The following is a 16,750-nucleotide window of genomic DNA, read 5'->3' on the forward strand; positions in this document are numbered from 1 at the left end:
TATATTAATTCCTGATATAAAAATGAAAAAAACTTGTAACTATATTTATTAGAATAAAAAACTAATTAAATTTGTATTATTTTTTGTGATGACAAATGATGATTGTTACTTAAGGTGTCAACCTAACTGAGATGTCAAGTTACATAATGATACTCAACTTAAAAACTTTTATTTAAAAAAAAATTATAAAGTAAAACTTTAAATAAAAAATAAAAGTAAATAAAATAATCAAAATGTTAAACTTAAATATTTTAAAATCACGATTAATTGTTATCATAAATATTCACAAACTTGAATGTATAATTAAATATTATATTGAAATAAATTAAAAACAGTCGCAAAACTTTTAAGCAAAATTTAAATTGATACATGACTATTTAAATAGTACCTGATTTATTTTTAAATTTATTTATTTATTTGCCTCAACAGTAATAATTTATGAAAATAGTGATATTATTATAGTGAAGTCATTTAAAAACCCTTAAAAGGTATTATTAGTATTTGATAATAGTATGACTATGCATATTTTAATTTAGTAATATTTATTTCTTCCTTCTTCTTTAATACCAGATTTTTCATAATCAATATTAATTTGTATGTATACATCAATTTAAATTATAAAGTTTGTATTTATACGATGAAAATGAAAATTAGTTGTAACGAGGAGAGTGATATAAGAATAATTATTATATTATAATACTAATTATGATTACGAGAAATGTGTGTAACAAATGTTGGGGAAGTAGGCAAGTAGGTGCAGGCTGCCACTACATAAGGAATTCCTGTCATAGGCTCATGCGCCGGTGTTGCAGATTTTTGCTACCTTTTTCTGCAACTTTATTATTATTATTTTTTTTTTATCTTGCAAACTTATCATTATCTCATTATGCCCATCAACCAATTAAATTTAAATATTAATAATAAAATCAATGAAATAGTAATAACTAGAAAATGCTGATATAAAATTATTTTTATGAATATTTACAAGTATTATTCTACACTGAACAAACATGCACTTGTTTATATATGGAGTAAATACAGGAATATCATAATATTTATTTGCCAGTATTAAAGAAATATAATTATCAATAATTTATTCAAAATTAACTATTTCTTACAAATATTTAAAATGATTATAATCTCTTGGCATATTAATATTTTGTTTAGATTGAGAAATAAATTTGAGAGTGTAAAAGAAAAAGTGGTGTAAAGTAAAATTATTTAGATTAAAAAAATAAAAATAAAGAAAAAAATTTGTCATTGTTACAATATTTTTATTATTTTAGACCACTTTTCTAATTTTTTAATGTGATTTTTTTTTTTTTAAAGGTCATGTCACAGAACTATGACTTAAGCATTCATGATCCGAAAAACTTGGTATATATGCTTTGTTTAGATTAGAGAGTGGAAAAGAGAGAGTGAATTTGAGATGATTTGAAGGGAAAGTGTAAAGAAAGTTAGAATGTTTGGATTAAGGTAAATAAAGTGGAAAGTGTGAGGAAAATTTATAAAAGTTTGTGAATGATGTGATGGGTGTGATTAAAATTATATATTTTTTAATTGATAAAAATGTAAGTTTACGTATTTATCCTTATATTTAAAAATGGTTAAAAGTTAATTTGATATATTTATTTATAAATTATAATTATTTTTAATTAAAATATTTATAATTATAAATATTTGATAAAATTTATTTTTATATTAAATAATGTTATTATTTTTATCTTTCATTTTTTTAATTAATATAATTATTATATAAATTTATTTTTTAATATTAAAAAATATATTTATTTTTATTTTTATTATTTATATTTATAATTTATTATATATAATATGATTAATTATGTTTTTATAATAATTATTTTTTTATAATTTTGATTATATTTTTTATATTTAAATTTTAATTATATTTTAAATAAAAATAATAATAATTTAACTTTAAAATAAAAAAGGTAAAAAAGTAAATTAAGGTTAATTAATTAAAAAATATATTTTATCTTTCATTTTTTTAATTAATATAATTATTATATAAATTTATTTTTTAATATTAAAAAATATATTTATTTTTATTTTTATTATTTATATTTATAATTTATTATATATAATATGATTAATTATGTTTTTATAATAATTATTTTTTTATAATTTTGATTATATTTTTTATATTTAAATTTTAATTATATTTTAAATAAAAATAATAATAATTTAACTTTAAAATAAAAAAAGGTAAAAAAGTAAATTAAGGTTAATTAATTAAAAAATATATAAATATACAACTTTCTTTGCACATTTGCGAAGAAAGTTTTGCAAATAATATTTTTTTCGATTTCTGTGCATTTTTGTTTTTATTATGTGGATTCATTTGCATTTCACTGTAAATCGTGTTTAGGGTTTAGGGTTAAACCGTGTTTATGTGTCTTTCTGCACTTTGAAACAAACGGAGCCATAGTGATTCATATGTCTTATTTGTCAAAATGTTGTTTTTTCTATTTTTAGACTACATTTATATGTTTTTTTGTCATTTTTAGGACATAATTTTATTTTTTATCTCACATTCTAAAGGCAAAACTTACAGATGTGGTACAAATAATTAAATATTTTATAAACGTGGTCTTTAGTAATCCTCAAATCACAGTTATAAAATATATGTGTGATCTATATATGTGTGATCTATTTCAGTATTGTCTAAAGTAAAGAGTGGTGTAATGTTCGATTTAATTATTAGGTTATTATAGATTTAACTTATAACTATGCTAATAATTGTTTTTCAATTTTTTTATTATTGATCATTTGCATTGAAAAACATGTCATGAATAATGAAAGAAATAAAAATAGAAAATAAAATTTAAATAAGCTTTTGTTTCATCATACAATATACATCTTATTATTCATACTACAAGAAAATGTGATATTATTGACGAAAGAAATTTGTTGATAAGATATAAAATCATCACTGATATTATATCTTTGACAAATACACAATGATTAGAAATTCATCGGTAAAATGCTTATTGGTAAATATTACCTACAAATTTTGTAAAGTCAAATAATTATTGATGACAACATATCATTCGGTAATTATTGACATATTTTTTGTCATTAGTAAGCGACACCAACACAACTTACCAACATGAAGTAACTAATAGATGTGGTCGTCATCAATTATCGATCATCACTAATTGCAAATGACACAACTAACCAGCATGAAGTAGGAGATGAATGTGGTAGTTGGTAATTACTGATGGATTTGGTGTGGTTGGTATATATTTTGATTAGTGGTAAGTTGTGTTGGTTTCGTATAGTGACGGATAATTCGTTGGTAATTTCATGTTATTGAGTTAATATTTTCATTGGTGATTTGTTAGTAAGTAATTTTCAAAATTGACAACTTGTTTGTTGACTTTGCTAAAAGACCTCATTAACAAAAACATTAAGCTTTTGTGTCTGCAACACATGAACAATTATAAATGTCAAAAGAAATACAACTTTTAAAACTTAGTATAATATAAACATATATACAATTAAAGTGTATATCATACAAATGACATGTTTAAGTGTGTTTATGAAGCCACTTGTGTGTAAGCCTCCACCCTTTTCAGAAGTCCTACTTTTATGGGTTGTAGAACATTTGTTTTCAATGTGGTAACAACTTATTCTGCACATGCTCTCCAATCCACTCAGGTCTTTCTCAAATAGTATATTAGAGGTTTTAGTTGTGAAATTTTCTTAAAATTGATTCTCATGTTGTGTTTGTTAAGGCACTCGACGATCTAATAATTATTAGACGATTTAATACGCCTTTAGACGAGCTTATGAGGATAAACACGTCCATGAAAGTTATGATGATAACAAAATAATATTTATAACAAATCTATTTCATGTGCAGAATTTAAATAAACACACTAGACGGTCTCTTGAGAGTAAATCAGTTAGACAATCCTATAGTACCACCACTGGTGCAGAAAGACAACAAACAAATGCGGCTATTTTACATTTATAAGGGCGACTATATAGCCGCATTTGATGAGTACACATTCTTAAATCGAAGAGATAAGAAGGAAACTATATAACCGCTTTTGTAAATCCAATTTATAAGTGCGGCTATTTCTTGTAGTCGTACTTGTATATGCTTCAAGTGTGACTATTACCATAGCCGCATTTATAAATCTTGCCTAATGGAGCTATGATAAATAACCGTCCTTGTAAATCACATTTATGAAATGATCTTACATGACCTTATTGATGAAATCATTTGTCTTCTCATACTCATTGTCTTAACAAATGATCTCATCAATATGAAAGATCATAAAAAATATTTTATTTGTCCAATTATATTCGTCTTCATATCCGTTTATCATTATCACCACACTTAGTGACTTTTGACAAATCCTTCACTCTTTTCCAAACTTGTGATGTTGTGAGAAAATTAGTCAACTACTTTAACTTGTCCTTTTCAAAAAAAACTTTATTGTTCCTCCTAAATCAATAATTATTAAATAAAAAATTATATATTTAGATGTCATCTTACCATATTAGGATATTATAAAAAGAAATTTAAAACAAACTTAACACTGAAAACATCTAGGCATACGTCTATGTAATCACAATCTTGTTATCAATTTTTTAAAACAAATGTTAGTAAGTAACTCGTCATAAAAGTTAACAATAGATTGTCTCACAAAATTAGTACATTGTTGACAACTTTGCTTATCATTAATAAAAAGTATTGCTAAATTTCTTGCATCCCAACAAGTTTGACCTTTGAGTTGCCTAATAATAGTTAGCTATATCATTGCTAAGATGATTTCAACTTTTCAACTATTTAGCCACCATAAAAAACCTGAGGATATCATAAATACATCCATCACAAAAATATATGTCTTCAATTGGTATATAATATATTTTTTCATAATCGATATAATAAAAAATACATTTGCAATTAGTAATGTTTCAAATCATATATAAACAAAACCATGTTAATTATATACAATAAATAATTATGTTATATTTATATTATTAAAAATATAAATATGTAATGATTACTAAATTCAACCAAAAAAATTATTAATAGATTTATCAGTACATCTTAAACCTTCAAATACATATCAATCATTCACATTACACAACAATATATTATGTACTAAAAGTATAAATATACTAATATATCTTCTTTTAATTGGTAAAAGATATATTATCCTCTATTATTAAACTTGATAATATTTTATTTAAAAAAAAATCATTTTATATGTTAAATTAAAAAATAAAACAACTCTTCTAAATTACTATTAAAATAAATTTTTATATTCTTTTACACTATGTATTTTTTATTAATATTTTTAAAATTATACAAATAATTATATCCAACCACATATTCTAGTAAAATTGAGTAAAATCATGAATAGTTAAATGTAATACTTATTTCCCAACAATAATACTATAAATGTGTTATTTATTCATTTAAAAAGATAAGTTTATTCTAATTTTTTTCCCTATTCCTCTATCATAAGTGGGAGTGGAGCTTAACACCGAATTCCCATCACTTTGTTCAATCCTTTCATTTTTTATTTTTCTATCCTTTCCTCTCATCACTGCAAACTGGTTCAGCAGAGTATAGTGTGAGACTAGGAAGAAGAGAGAAATTGAAAGTGATAAAAGTCGAATAAGTTGACAAAAGAATAAAAGAATAATATAAGAATCTTCGAGAGTAAAGGAAGACAGTGAGACAAAACAAAAGGAAAGCTTTTAAATATATTAAAAAAATATTAACTTGACAATTATGTGTAAAATTTATATTTTTAATTTAGTTTTTGGTATTTAATAGTGTTCAGTCCTATTTAGTAAAATCATTGCATTGGATACCAACTTTAATATATTTGCAGTTGAGGGTTTAAAAGTTTGAATATTGCAGGTGAGTCCTTCTTCTTGTTCATCCCTATGAATATGTTATCCAGAAACGAGATCTGTCAGGGAATGGAGCATGCAAGTTGGAATATAGTTTGTGTTCTGCAACTCTTTCTTCCTTGAGTTACCTAACCCACCAAAATCTATTCGTAAAGCACTCATCCTACAGCCACTGGTTTCCTTGAGTTGACACTACCCAAAGCGCCATGCCCTCACTTTGTCTTCCACCATCAACTCCACAAATACCACAAAATAACCCTTTTCCATGTCTGTAAACCACTCCTTAACTACCACCAATAGCAATATGTCACTGCTCCTTTCTTAACCCTAAAGCCTACCTCTACTCGCCCTCATGCTAACTGTCACTACCTAAATTTATCCTCTCTCTCATCTTAATGGTGAATTTATCATATTTTTATTTCTTTTCTTCTTTCTTTCATCTAAACCACTGTGAAAACATGCATTCATGCTGCCCTTTTCTTGCAGCACCCGATGTATGTTGTTTTATCTATCTAAATAGTTTGTTGGAATTCACCAAGTCAACCTTGTCCCTCTTATGTTGTGTTAACCTTGTCCCTCTTATGTTGTGTTGAGTGCATAAGATCAAACCATTTTTTTGTTTTGTTTTTGGTTTCTATTTTTTTTAATTAAAAATAAAAAATAGAAAGAAAAGAAAAGAAATATATAGAAATAAAAAAGTTATTATTTTTAGTTGAAGAAAAAATGCAATAAGAGAGAGATTTATAATGAAGTCATATATTTTTTTTACTTTATTTACCATAAGGAATCCCTTAGATGATAAACTTATTAGAGAATCATAATTTAATAGATAATATTTTAATACTTTTGTTTTTATTAATTTAATTAAGATTACATTTTGTTGGTGAAAAAATAGTTAAAATATTCATTGACAGTTTAAATATCACACACTTGTAAACTCGAGTAGTATTGTATAATACTTTCTTTCCAAACTCAAAATTCTACAATGGTATTTAGATTTTACACATGGATTTTCTAATACTTATAAAAGAAAAAAACATGAATGCTATTTTTGGTCAGCGACAATAATGGCTAATAAATGGATCTTTAAAAAATAACTTCTTAAGTCTGTAAAATGAATAAATGTGGGTGGCGGGTTGAGAAGGAAAAGTGAATACAGCTGGTATACGTAGTAAAATTCACTTCTCTTTATTTGCCATTACAAACTCTTGAGAAAAAGTTAACGGTTTGCTTCGTGCAATGGCTAAAATTTTATGAGTTGTCACGTGCAATTAATACAGATTATAATAAATATAAAAAAAAAATTATTTTAAACTTCTGAAATCACACGATTATGTTGTAATGATTCCAAAATAGTTTTAAACTAATTTTTGTGTTGTTAAATTAGATTAAAGCATGTTAGGGTAGAAGTGTTTTGCCACGTCCCCTTCTTGAGTTATGTGCACAGAGCTTGATGAATTTGTGTTGCAGGTGAGTTGACTTGAACCCTTTTAAGTAGAAATGCTCTTAGGAAGTTTTTGTCTTCTAGAAAGTCCTTGGATGGTGTACCTTTTAGATGGGGCTTCTTAAATGCTTCATAACCAATGAGATACTTTCAATAATTTTCCCAATTTTCATTTTTCTTTAAACTTTTGCTAACAATTTATCACACTTCATAAATCTTATTAGCAGATTTTTCCTTCAAATTGATCAAATCACGTAACCTGTATTAATTTGTTTTCTTCAAGATGAGAGGGTTGTACAATTTTACTAATAAAAACCAAGTTTCAAATGATTCACAAACATTGTTATTTTAATAATAAATTCAGCAACTTTAATTTAGGAGTGGAAACAAATTATGTGTCAAACCAGATTATTTCTTAAATAGGTCTAGTTTCTTAAACATTAAACACAACTTTGCCTTGTTTACTTGATATGCATCATTTTTTCAAAATTTGATCCAAAAATATTTTTAAATGCCTATTGTATAATAACATTTATAAATAGACTAAGTAGCCTATATCCCTAAGTAGGCCAACATTCCTCTGAATGGGTTAGTAAGCCTAGTTTTTGAAAGGCTAGGAAAAAGTTAAATTATAAATAAATTAAAAGTGTGTTTAAAACATATGTTAATTAAAATTATACATAAATAAATAACTCGAGACTTGTTCAAATGTTTAAAGTTAAACATGTTTAATTAAATATCTTTTTTAAAAAAATAACTTTGACAGTTTTGTCTAATAAGTTAACTCTGATTTTAAATATACAATGTGTTATACTGATAACTAAAAATTTTATTGCCTATCTTCAACCATGACTAGAATAATCTATATTATATTTACTATATTATTTGGTTATAGAGAATACAGTGTTATTTAATAGGTTGATTAAATATAGTAGTGAAGAAACATTTATTATTAGATAATTACTAGTTTTTATTAAATAAGCAACTATAAATCATTTATCTCTTTTCATTATATTTTTTTTTTGAATTTTCATTAATGAAAAAGTCTGTATATAAAAACAACAATTCAAGGAACAAAATGTATTAAAATTAAAACAAAGTTTCCAGTAGAATCCATGCTGAAATTGTTATAAGAGTATTGTAATAATTTGTACATATATGCACCTAGAATAGTGGTTAAAGAGATAATAAGAATACTTTATTAATAATTTAATGTTTTGTTTTAAGGGTAGGACTAGAAGTGAATGAATGAATGAAAGAAAAAAAGAAAAAAAAGAGAGAATTAAGTGGAAATGAAAATAGTTTATAAAAAAATAAAACTTAAAGTATTTATTTGATTGACAAATGTAAGAAAAAATTAACACCAAAATTTTAAACTAAGTAAAATTTTGTATAGTAAAAAAAAGAGAAGAAGTATTCAATGAAAAGTAGATGCATTTAATATCTTTAAACTAAAAGCAATTAAGATTTTGAATTTAGGAGCGAAAACAAGAGGACAGAAAGAAGATGGTAAAGAAGCAATTATTATTGATTTTATTAACAATTGCTTGAGTTAAGGAACCAAAAAACCATATAATCTTAACACATTGTTTGTATAAACACATACTGTGAAAGTAGTGAGTATTTTTTTAAAAAAATCTTTGAACAGATTACAAAAGTTGTATTAGAAAAGGAAATGATAAAATTAATAGTATTTTTGAAGTTTGCATTAACTCTGATGATACTTGGTGAGACTGTTGGTACCGGAAAATTACTGTAAGTAAAGGTTGCATAAAGAAATAAGAAATTTGAAAAAGAAAGGAAAAAGGTACTATGACAATTTGGTGGCGCTGTGTTCCCCTGTATGAACGCATATTTGTTTGAGGCCACATGATTATTTTCATGGAAATTCGATCTGGTTGCCTCTTTTTCACCCGTCCAAATCTCTACCTTATATATAATATAACTAATCACCCCACTGTTTTATTAGTTCGTGGTGACAGTGAATACATAATGAGGGATTAAGTCAGCTCATCAAACACTTTATAAAGTTTAAATTTTAATGTGCGATTGATTAGGGTAAATAGGTTTGCATGAAAAGAAAAAGAGATAATGAGAAATGTGAGAGGAGGAAGGGATTAAGGAGGGGACAAGAGAATTTTATTTTAATGGAAGCGAAAACCATAAATTAATGGACACAAAAGGGGCAATGTGTCACGAAAAGCAGCGGGTTTTCCGGTGCAAAGGACGAGGGACGCAGAAAGCTGTTTCTGTGACACGTGGCAGAGATCATGGCCGTTGAAGGAAGATGGGAAAATTGTAGGATCGGTGGGGATGAGATGGGTGACATTTCATTCATTCGGTTGCATTGTTGAGGAGAGAGAGAGTACTTAGTTACTGTGCAGTGTAGTGGTTTTGTCATCGTGCGAACTTAAACACACAGGCTTCAGACACAAAAGGAGGAACTGCTCAGAACTAAAAAAAGAGCTCATAAACTCTGCAGAAAAAATCAGAGAGAAAGAGAGAGAGAGTGTGAGGGGGTTATTAAATTGAAGGAGCATCAGAGGGTTGCAGAGAGAAAGAGAGGGGCATGGCGGCGTTTGCAGTGCAGCGATAGCTGTAAAAAACTGTGGTACTGTTGTTGGTGCTGTGCTATGCTCTTTATTATTATTAATGCATAAATATATAATGCATTCATTCATTCACACATATACAATTACAAACAAACGCTGAATTCGGAGAGTGACCAAAGAATTGAAAGCGCGATTAACGCTGCCCGACACTGTTCGACGCCTGTCCTTAACCAACGAAGCTTCAATTACCCTTTCTCCAACCACAACGGCTAACCCATACCCATAATCACATGCTCTCTAACCACAACAACACAACACCCAACACACTTTTTTTTCTTTTTTTTTTTACTTAACCATTTTTCTTCTCAAATTTTAAATTAAAAACCCAGTGCTAGAGTGGGTTTGTTTTTGTTTTTGTTTTGTGTTTCTGCTTGTGTTTGTGTCTGTGTGTGGAGAAGACACTGTTATTGATATGATACTATTATTGATGACTCCACACTACACACAACACAACACAAAATCCAACCAACAGTGTTATGTATAATTTTCTCAACATAAATTCAACAAGTTCTACTTGCTATTGTTATTATTACTTCTATTATATTTATTGTTGTTCTTGTCCTCCTCTTCTCACTCCCAAATCCCAATTCTAAACCCCACCCCTCATTCAAAGCTCAAAACCCAGAGAATTAATTCAACCAATAGTTACCACTGGCAACTTATACCCGTGTTCTTTTGTTTTTCTTTCTCTTTTTTCTTATTTGTACATGCTTGCTTCTTTCTTCATCTTGTTCTTTTCAATATCAAACAACCCACACCCATCCAGTTTTCTGATATGGATTTTGGGCCACAATTGAAGCTCGGCTCAGGTGCAGAACAATGGCGAATTTGTTCTCATTAAGCGGAGGGAGAGGCAGTAACAACAACCAGCAAGACACCACTACCAACAACGAGATTCCTGCAGCCGAGACCCTATTCTGGTACGCCAAAAACGACGACGTTTCGTCCTACCGAGGGTTCGAGCTATGGAACCAGCAGCAGGAGCAGCATGTCATGCCCCCGCATGTGCGCCCCCTCCTGCAGCGAGATCTTTACTCGTCTGGTGTGGGACCCAGCCGAGGCGTCTCCGATGATCACTCCTCGTCTAGATCAGCGTTTGTGGCGATGCGTGCGGCGGAGGGTGGAATAAGCTGCCAGGACTGCGGGAACCAAGCCAAAAAAGATTGTCCTCACATGCGGTGCAGAACGTGCTGCAAGAGCCGAGGCTACGATTGCCAAACCCATGTCAAAAGCACTTGGGTTCCCGCTTCCAAACGTCGTGAGCGTCAACAACAGCTCGCTGTGTTGCAAGAACAGCAGCAACAACAGAGAGACCTTTCCAAACGGCCAAGAGACCCAACTGCTTGCACTCGTTTGCCCTCGTCAGGTACATATAACACTCACTTCCTCCCCCACCAACTAATTCACTCCCAGTGCCTCTTGTTTTGTCTTTGTTTGTTCACAGTGATGCACACAGAAGGACTCGCAGTTTCTGTGATTGAGTGATGAATGAGAGTGGGGAAATAAAGGAAAGGAAAAGAAAAGAAGAGAATCTTTCGCCAGGGAAATTCTCTGAAAAGATATCGAGGGACTGGTGAGAAAGTTTTGGAAGTATACCTGCAAACAATGGAACCGTATCGATTGCGTGTGAACCAAAATCCACCATTTTCATATATCAGCTTTTCTTCTTTCTCTCTTTTTAATTTTTTTTTTTCTTTAGCCCTTTCCCTTTCCCAAAACACTGTTATGTATTAGCCCTGACGAATGAATGGATTGACAGCAAGAAACTGTTTTTCCTCCTCTTTCTTAGCACATTCTCTCTCTCACTTCCACGCACATCCAGTCGCCTCCTCTACTTTCTTTCTTTGTTGATGATTAGGTTCTAGTTTTTCAGTAAAAAGACCCATCTTTTCTTTTTTTTGTTTCAGTCTGTTGCTTTTTCTCATACTATGGATCGTGTAGCTAAATGTCTAATGTTGTTTCTCTTTTCTTTTTTTTCGTATGTGTTGAAAAAAAAAAGAAGGGTTAGAAGAAGGGCATTTTCCTTCACTGGTGAGTTCTCCTGCTGAGTTCAGGTGCGTGAGGGTTAGCTGCGTGGAGGATGCTGATGACAGGTATGCATATCAAACGGCTGTGAACATTGGGGGACATGTGTTCAAAGGAATCCTTTATGACTATGGTCCTGAGAATAGCAATAATAATAACAGTAATAATAGTAATAATTACATGGCTGGGGAGACCTCTGCTGGTGTTGCTGGAGCTCAGCCCTTGAACCTCACTGCTTCTGGCGTTGTCTCTTCTTCTGGGGCACTTGTTGATCCTTCCTCCTTGTATTCAGCTCCAGTCAACACTTTCATGGGTGGCAGTGGTACGCAATTCTTCCCTCACACAAGATCTTGAAAAAGGAAAAACAATATGGGGATTATGCGGATTGTATTCCACATACTTCTCTTTCACCAACTTTGTGTTTCTATCATTTGATGTTATTGTTCTTCAGAACGAGGCCTAGAGGTAAATTTGACACTCATATTGAAGTGAGAGAGAAAAAAAAAGAAAAGACAGGAGAGAACAAGAGAAAAAATATATATGGATGTTTTTTTGTGTGCAAATTATCAATGGTTAGTTCAAAAATAGATCATTCTTCTTCTCCTTGTTGAAAACCAGCTAAAGTTATTTGTTTCTTAGCTTTGTACGATATAAGGACACATCTGGTTCTAATGTTGTAGTTTGGTGTAGGGTGTCTTCTTTTGTTTGATCAGTTGCAATATTATAATATTTTATTTTTTATAATTTTTTCGAGCCCCTCTTTCGTGTTGAATTATATCACACTTTTGTTTTCGGTTGGTTTTGAAATTGGAAACTGCTTTTTTCCCTGTTTACCAGTCTGCTATCTGGTTAATTGAACTGGAAAGACAGTTTTGATCTTTATTTGGATTGAACAACTAACCTCGAAGAAAACTTGTTTAGTTCCTTCATATTTTGGATGGGGCGGGTCCAACCATGCACGAGCATATTCAAGTTTTAAAGGTGAAAGATCTCTCTCTCTTTCCCTCTTCCCATGTGATGATACTGTAATTCCATTATCTAACTTTGCATAGACGTGACGTTGAATTTAAAATGGGAAATATTACTTATCAATGTGCTCATATTTAATGCACATGCAGGAAAACTATACGTATATAGGGGAACACTGCATTTTATGTGTAAGGAATACAGCATATGGCATAACATACTAGAGTATATTGTTGTAAAAGGAAAACTAAAACAAGTAAAACAAATATAAAGGCTACGATTACTGAACTTTCCTTAACCCTCTCTTCTGATCAATGCAGCATGCTCTCACCTCCTCATGAATGGCCACCCAGTTGTTTGATCAGTTGCCATAAACTGATTTGGTTATAGTATCAATGAAATACACATGCTTTCATATATATCTCACGATACATCTTCTATAGACCCAATTATATAATGTATGGATAACTGGCACCAAAGTCAAAAGCTTATGAGAAATATTGTGAACCATACATTGTCCTTTATCTGTGAAATGCTTCATTTAGAGCAATTATTATGCAACAATAAATTTTTATAACCATCAGATAAAAACTGAAGAGAGAGAGATTGTGTACTTTAGCAAGTGATGCAACAAAGAAAAAAAAATAATGTTACAGAAAGTGTTGTAAAAAATATCCATAATACAACGTTTTTTAGAAGAATCTTACAGATTTTAGGGATTGAGGGATTGACTTGCGGTAATTAATATGATGGAAAAAGACGGGGGAAATGATTTTATATATACACTAAAGGGAGCAATCATTTATTTATTATTATTTTTATTTTATATAAGGACAGTGTGTGTGTGGATTCAGTCTTAGCACTTGTCTCTTCCCATTTCTAATGAAGGGTGATGGCATGGATACCGGTTAGAAGCCCAGCTGGCGTTAATAATTGTGTATACTTCTAAATTTGCCCCAGTTTATCTATTAGAAGTTTCTGTTATGATTTGACTAGTTATCTATATCATATATGACTTTCATTTCGTAGATTTGACACTTCATGCTGCATTTTGGTGTTTGTAGGTCTTCCAATGTTTAAAATTGAAAAGTATTTCTATATATATATACGAGTTCTTAGCATTAGATCTACAATTCCATTGATATAAACTGGTAAATAAATAAAGGTCTCCCAAAAGAGCAGGTTGTCTTGATTTGAATAAATCCTAATTGATTGGTCGAGGTTCACCATGATGATGTCAGAACATATTATATTGGATATTATATTGTAGAATGATTGCTTCTATGTCTGTATGCAGAAGTATGTGATCTAATAAAAGAATCTATCCGTTCGGATATTATCGTGCATGCACTATGATTTCATGGTCACTGGTTAGGTATACAGCTCAACACTTAATTCAGATGATAACGTATATATAATTTCTTTTCTGTCAGAAAACATTGTTTCCCAACGTAGAAGCAATCTATTAGTGTTGTTAGTGAAGTTTTCCATTTAGTTAAATAATTAATTTTAGCATGCTTTGAAAAACAGAATACTAATTTCTCCTTGTCCATTGAATTTCCTACTGCCGTTTTTCTTACATGATTTGCCGGTGGCTTTGAAGCCCATCTATGCTCATCTCGATCACAGGGTCTTGTCCAAATTGTGAGATTCTGAGTGTAGATCAGTCAGAAGAATTTCATATATCACTTCAGAGTTAGTAACTATATTATATAAAGCTAGTAAAGCCTACATCTTGCTTCCAATGTTCTGCTCGTTTGCAATTGCTGTAAATTACTCAATTGCATTATTCTCACCATATATAAGTACATTCCAAAGTTTGAAAAAGTATTTTTATAACAGGTTTTTTTTCTTCTTTATTTTTCTATTTACTAATTTTGACATTCAAGAAAAATACTAATTTTTTCTTCAAAAAAGTGTTACAGTTAAAGTGTTAGACATTATTTTATGAAAAGTATATTTTTTTTATATGTGAAATAGTAAAAACAGGTCAACAATAATTTGTTTGTCTGTCTCTTGTTTCATCTGTTAACGCAAAATTGTGTACAAAGTACGCCTTTGGTGCTCCAGCTAAACATGCTGACAACCTAACCTAAATCATTAAAACTAGTTAGAGTTGTGTTTGTCAACATCACGTAACTGAACATTAGGTTCTTTTAGCGCAAGTGTAATTCTATCTCAGTATTATACCAGAAGATTCAGTCATGCACCACTTTTTGTGTGTTGACTAGGAAAGGCATGCTTTCTTGGGTTGCTATTCAGAGATGCTACAACTCGGTGTTTACATTCAGCTTTTCCTTTCAAAATCTTTGTGGACTCTTTTTTTTTATGGTTAGAATTAATGGTTACACACAAACCTTATCGTGGGTGCAAGAAGATGCTTTCATGAGGGGTGGTTCCATCTTTCCCAAGGTGAAACCCTCGTATATATTGGGAACAAAATTGGAGCCCAAGGAAACAAGAATTTCTGGGTTTTTTCCTTCCCAATGGTGAAATTATTGAAAGCACTTTACTAATTTGCCAGAGACGTGGATGATGCTGCTGACGATCTCCATGTTCTCCCAGCTTTAATTCGATTCCTATTCCTGCTACTGGCAAAAAGTTGAGTGTTAATAGCATTATCCTTGACTTGGTGCTTGTTCTACACTGAAAAAGAAGATGAAATTAACGACAATTTAATTACTCCTCCTACACTTTCTCTAACTGTTTAAATTTACAAAAATATATTTTCTCACCCTCTATTGTTTAGATATCCCTTTAACAACTTTGATTTAACATAAATAAACTATTATAATTATTACATAAATAGTTGGTGATATGTGTGCGTAATTGTCTTGTCGTTAAATTTAATAAATGGTCTTTTAGTTCAACACTAGTATCCCAACCACTCCACACTTTTATTTTTGTTTAGATATTAAAAATATTACTAAATTTAATTCGTATTTAATCTGAAATGACACCCAGAAGCTTTGTTCATTCCACTATTTTCCATTCTAATTTCAAAATTTAAAAAGTCAACGATATTTTATAACATAAAGTGATTTTTTATAAAGTGAAAGTGATTGACATGTAATACTTTAACAAGGGTTTACTAGTAAAACTATTGCCTCTGAGACTTAAGAGTGCATGCACAGATTTGATTTCATTGCTGGACCCCTGGTTCTGAAACTCTTCGTAACTAATAATAGTAGCTCACGGGTATTTACTATCAGGTCAAACAGCTTAGTTGTAGTCACCATTTGTATTCTTGTTAGTGGTCAAACAAGGTTTTCCTCATATTGATACATTTTTCCCACAAATAGAAAGAATACAAAGAGCAAAATAAATTATTTTTTTACGTAAACTAAAGTATGTACTTCAGTTTTTTAAAAAGGCTTCAATAACAGAAACTTAAAACACACACACATATATATCTTGGCCAATGTAGAGGATTTGATCTACTAGCTGTATTACACCTATTAAGTACCAACAGTTGCCAAATATTATGTTTTACAGATAATTTGTTTTATGAAACATATATTAATTTAACTTCTTTATTAGTAGTTAACAAATATTCACGAGAATAGTGTCTGTGTGTGTGTGTGGATACAAAGCTTAAGATTTAGGCTCTGCTGACTGCGGGACTGATAGGCAATGTGCACTGTCTGAAACTTCAGAGTTCACATGTACCAAAAATTATGGCATTATAGTTTAAGAAAGAGAACTGTTTACGAGTGAAAAAAACCTTAGTTTATGTTTTGTTTGTGTTTGAGAGGAGCAATGAAAGCCGAGTAGTAGAAAATGAAGAATAATTTAGAGTATC

The 16,750-nt window shown here is 29.9% G+C and overlaps 1 protein-coding gene across 3 annotated transcripts; it reads left to right on the forward strand.

The window, feature by feature from the left end:
- The first annotated feature begins 9,599 nt into the window (after positions 1-9,599).
- LOC137808427 (protein SHI RELATED SEQUENCE 1-like) lies at positions 9,600-12,734 on the forward strand. Of its 3 annotated transcripts, none has more exons than XM_068609533.1 (3): positions 9,600-9,956; positions 10,757-11,323; positions 11,960-12,734. In XM_068609533.1, exons 2-3 carry the CDS (start codon positions 10,777-10,779, stop codon positions 12,334-12,336), a joined length of 924 nt encoding a protein of 307 aa, XP_068465634.1. In that variant the 5' UTR covers positions 9,600-9,956; positions 10,757-10,776; the 3' UTR covers positions 12,337-12,734. The 3 variants fall into 3 exon arrangements, with proteins under 3 accessions (XP_068465634.1, XP_068465633.1, XP_068465632.1); XM_068609532.1 differs by having other exon boundaries at positions 9,616-9,956; positions 10,767-11,323; positions 11,957-12,734; XM_068609531.1 differs by having other exon boundaries at positions 9,623-9,956; positions 11,957-12,734.
- The last annotated feature ends 4,016 nt before the right edge of the window (positions 12,735-16,750 follow it).

Source organism: Phaseolus vulgaris, chromosome 3 (genome assembly GCF_000499845.2).
Source record: "Phaseolus vulgaris cultivar G19833 chromosome 3, P. vulgaris v2.0, whole genome shotgun sequence".
In the NCBI taxonomy this organism is placed as follows: domain Eukaryota; kingdom Viridiplantae; phylum Streptophyta; class Magnoliopsida; order Fabales; family Fabaceae; genus Phaseolus; species Phaseolus vulgaris.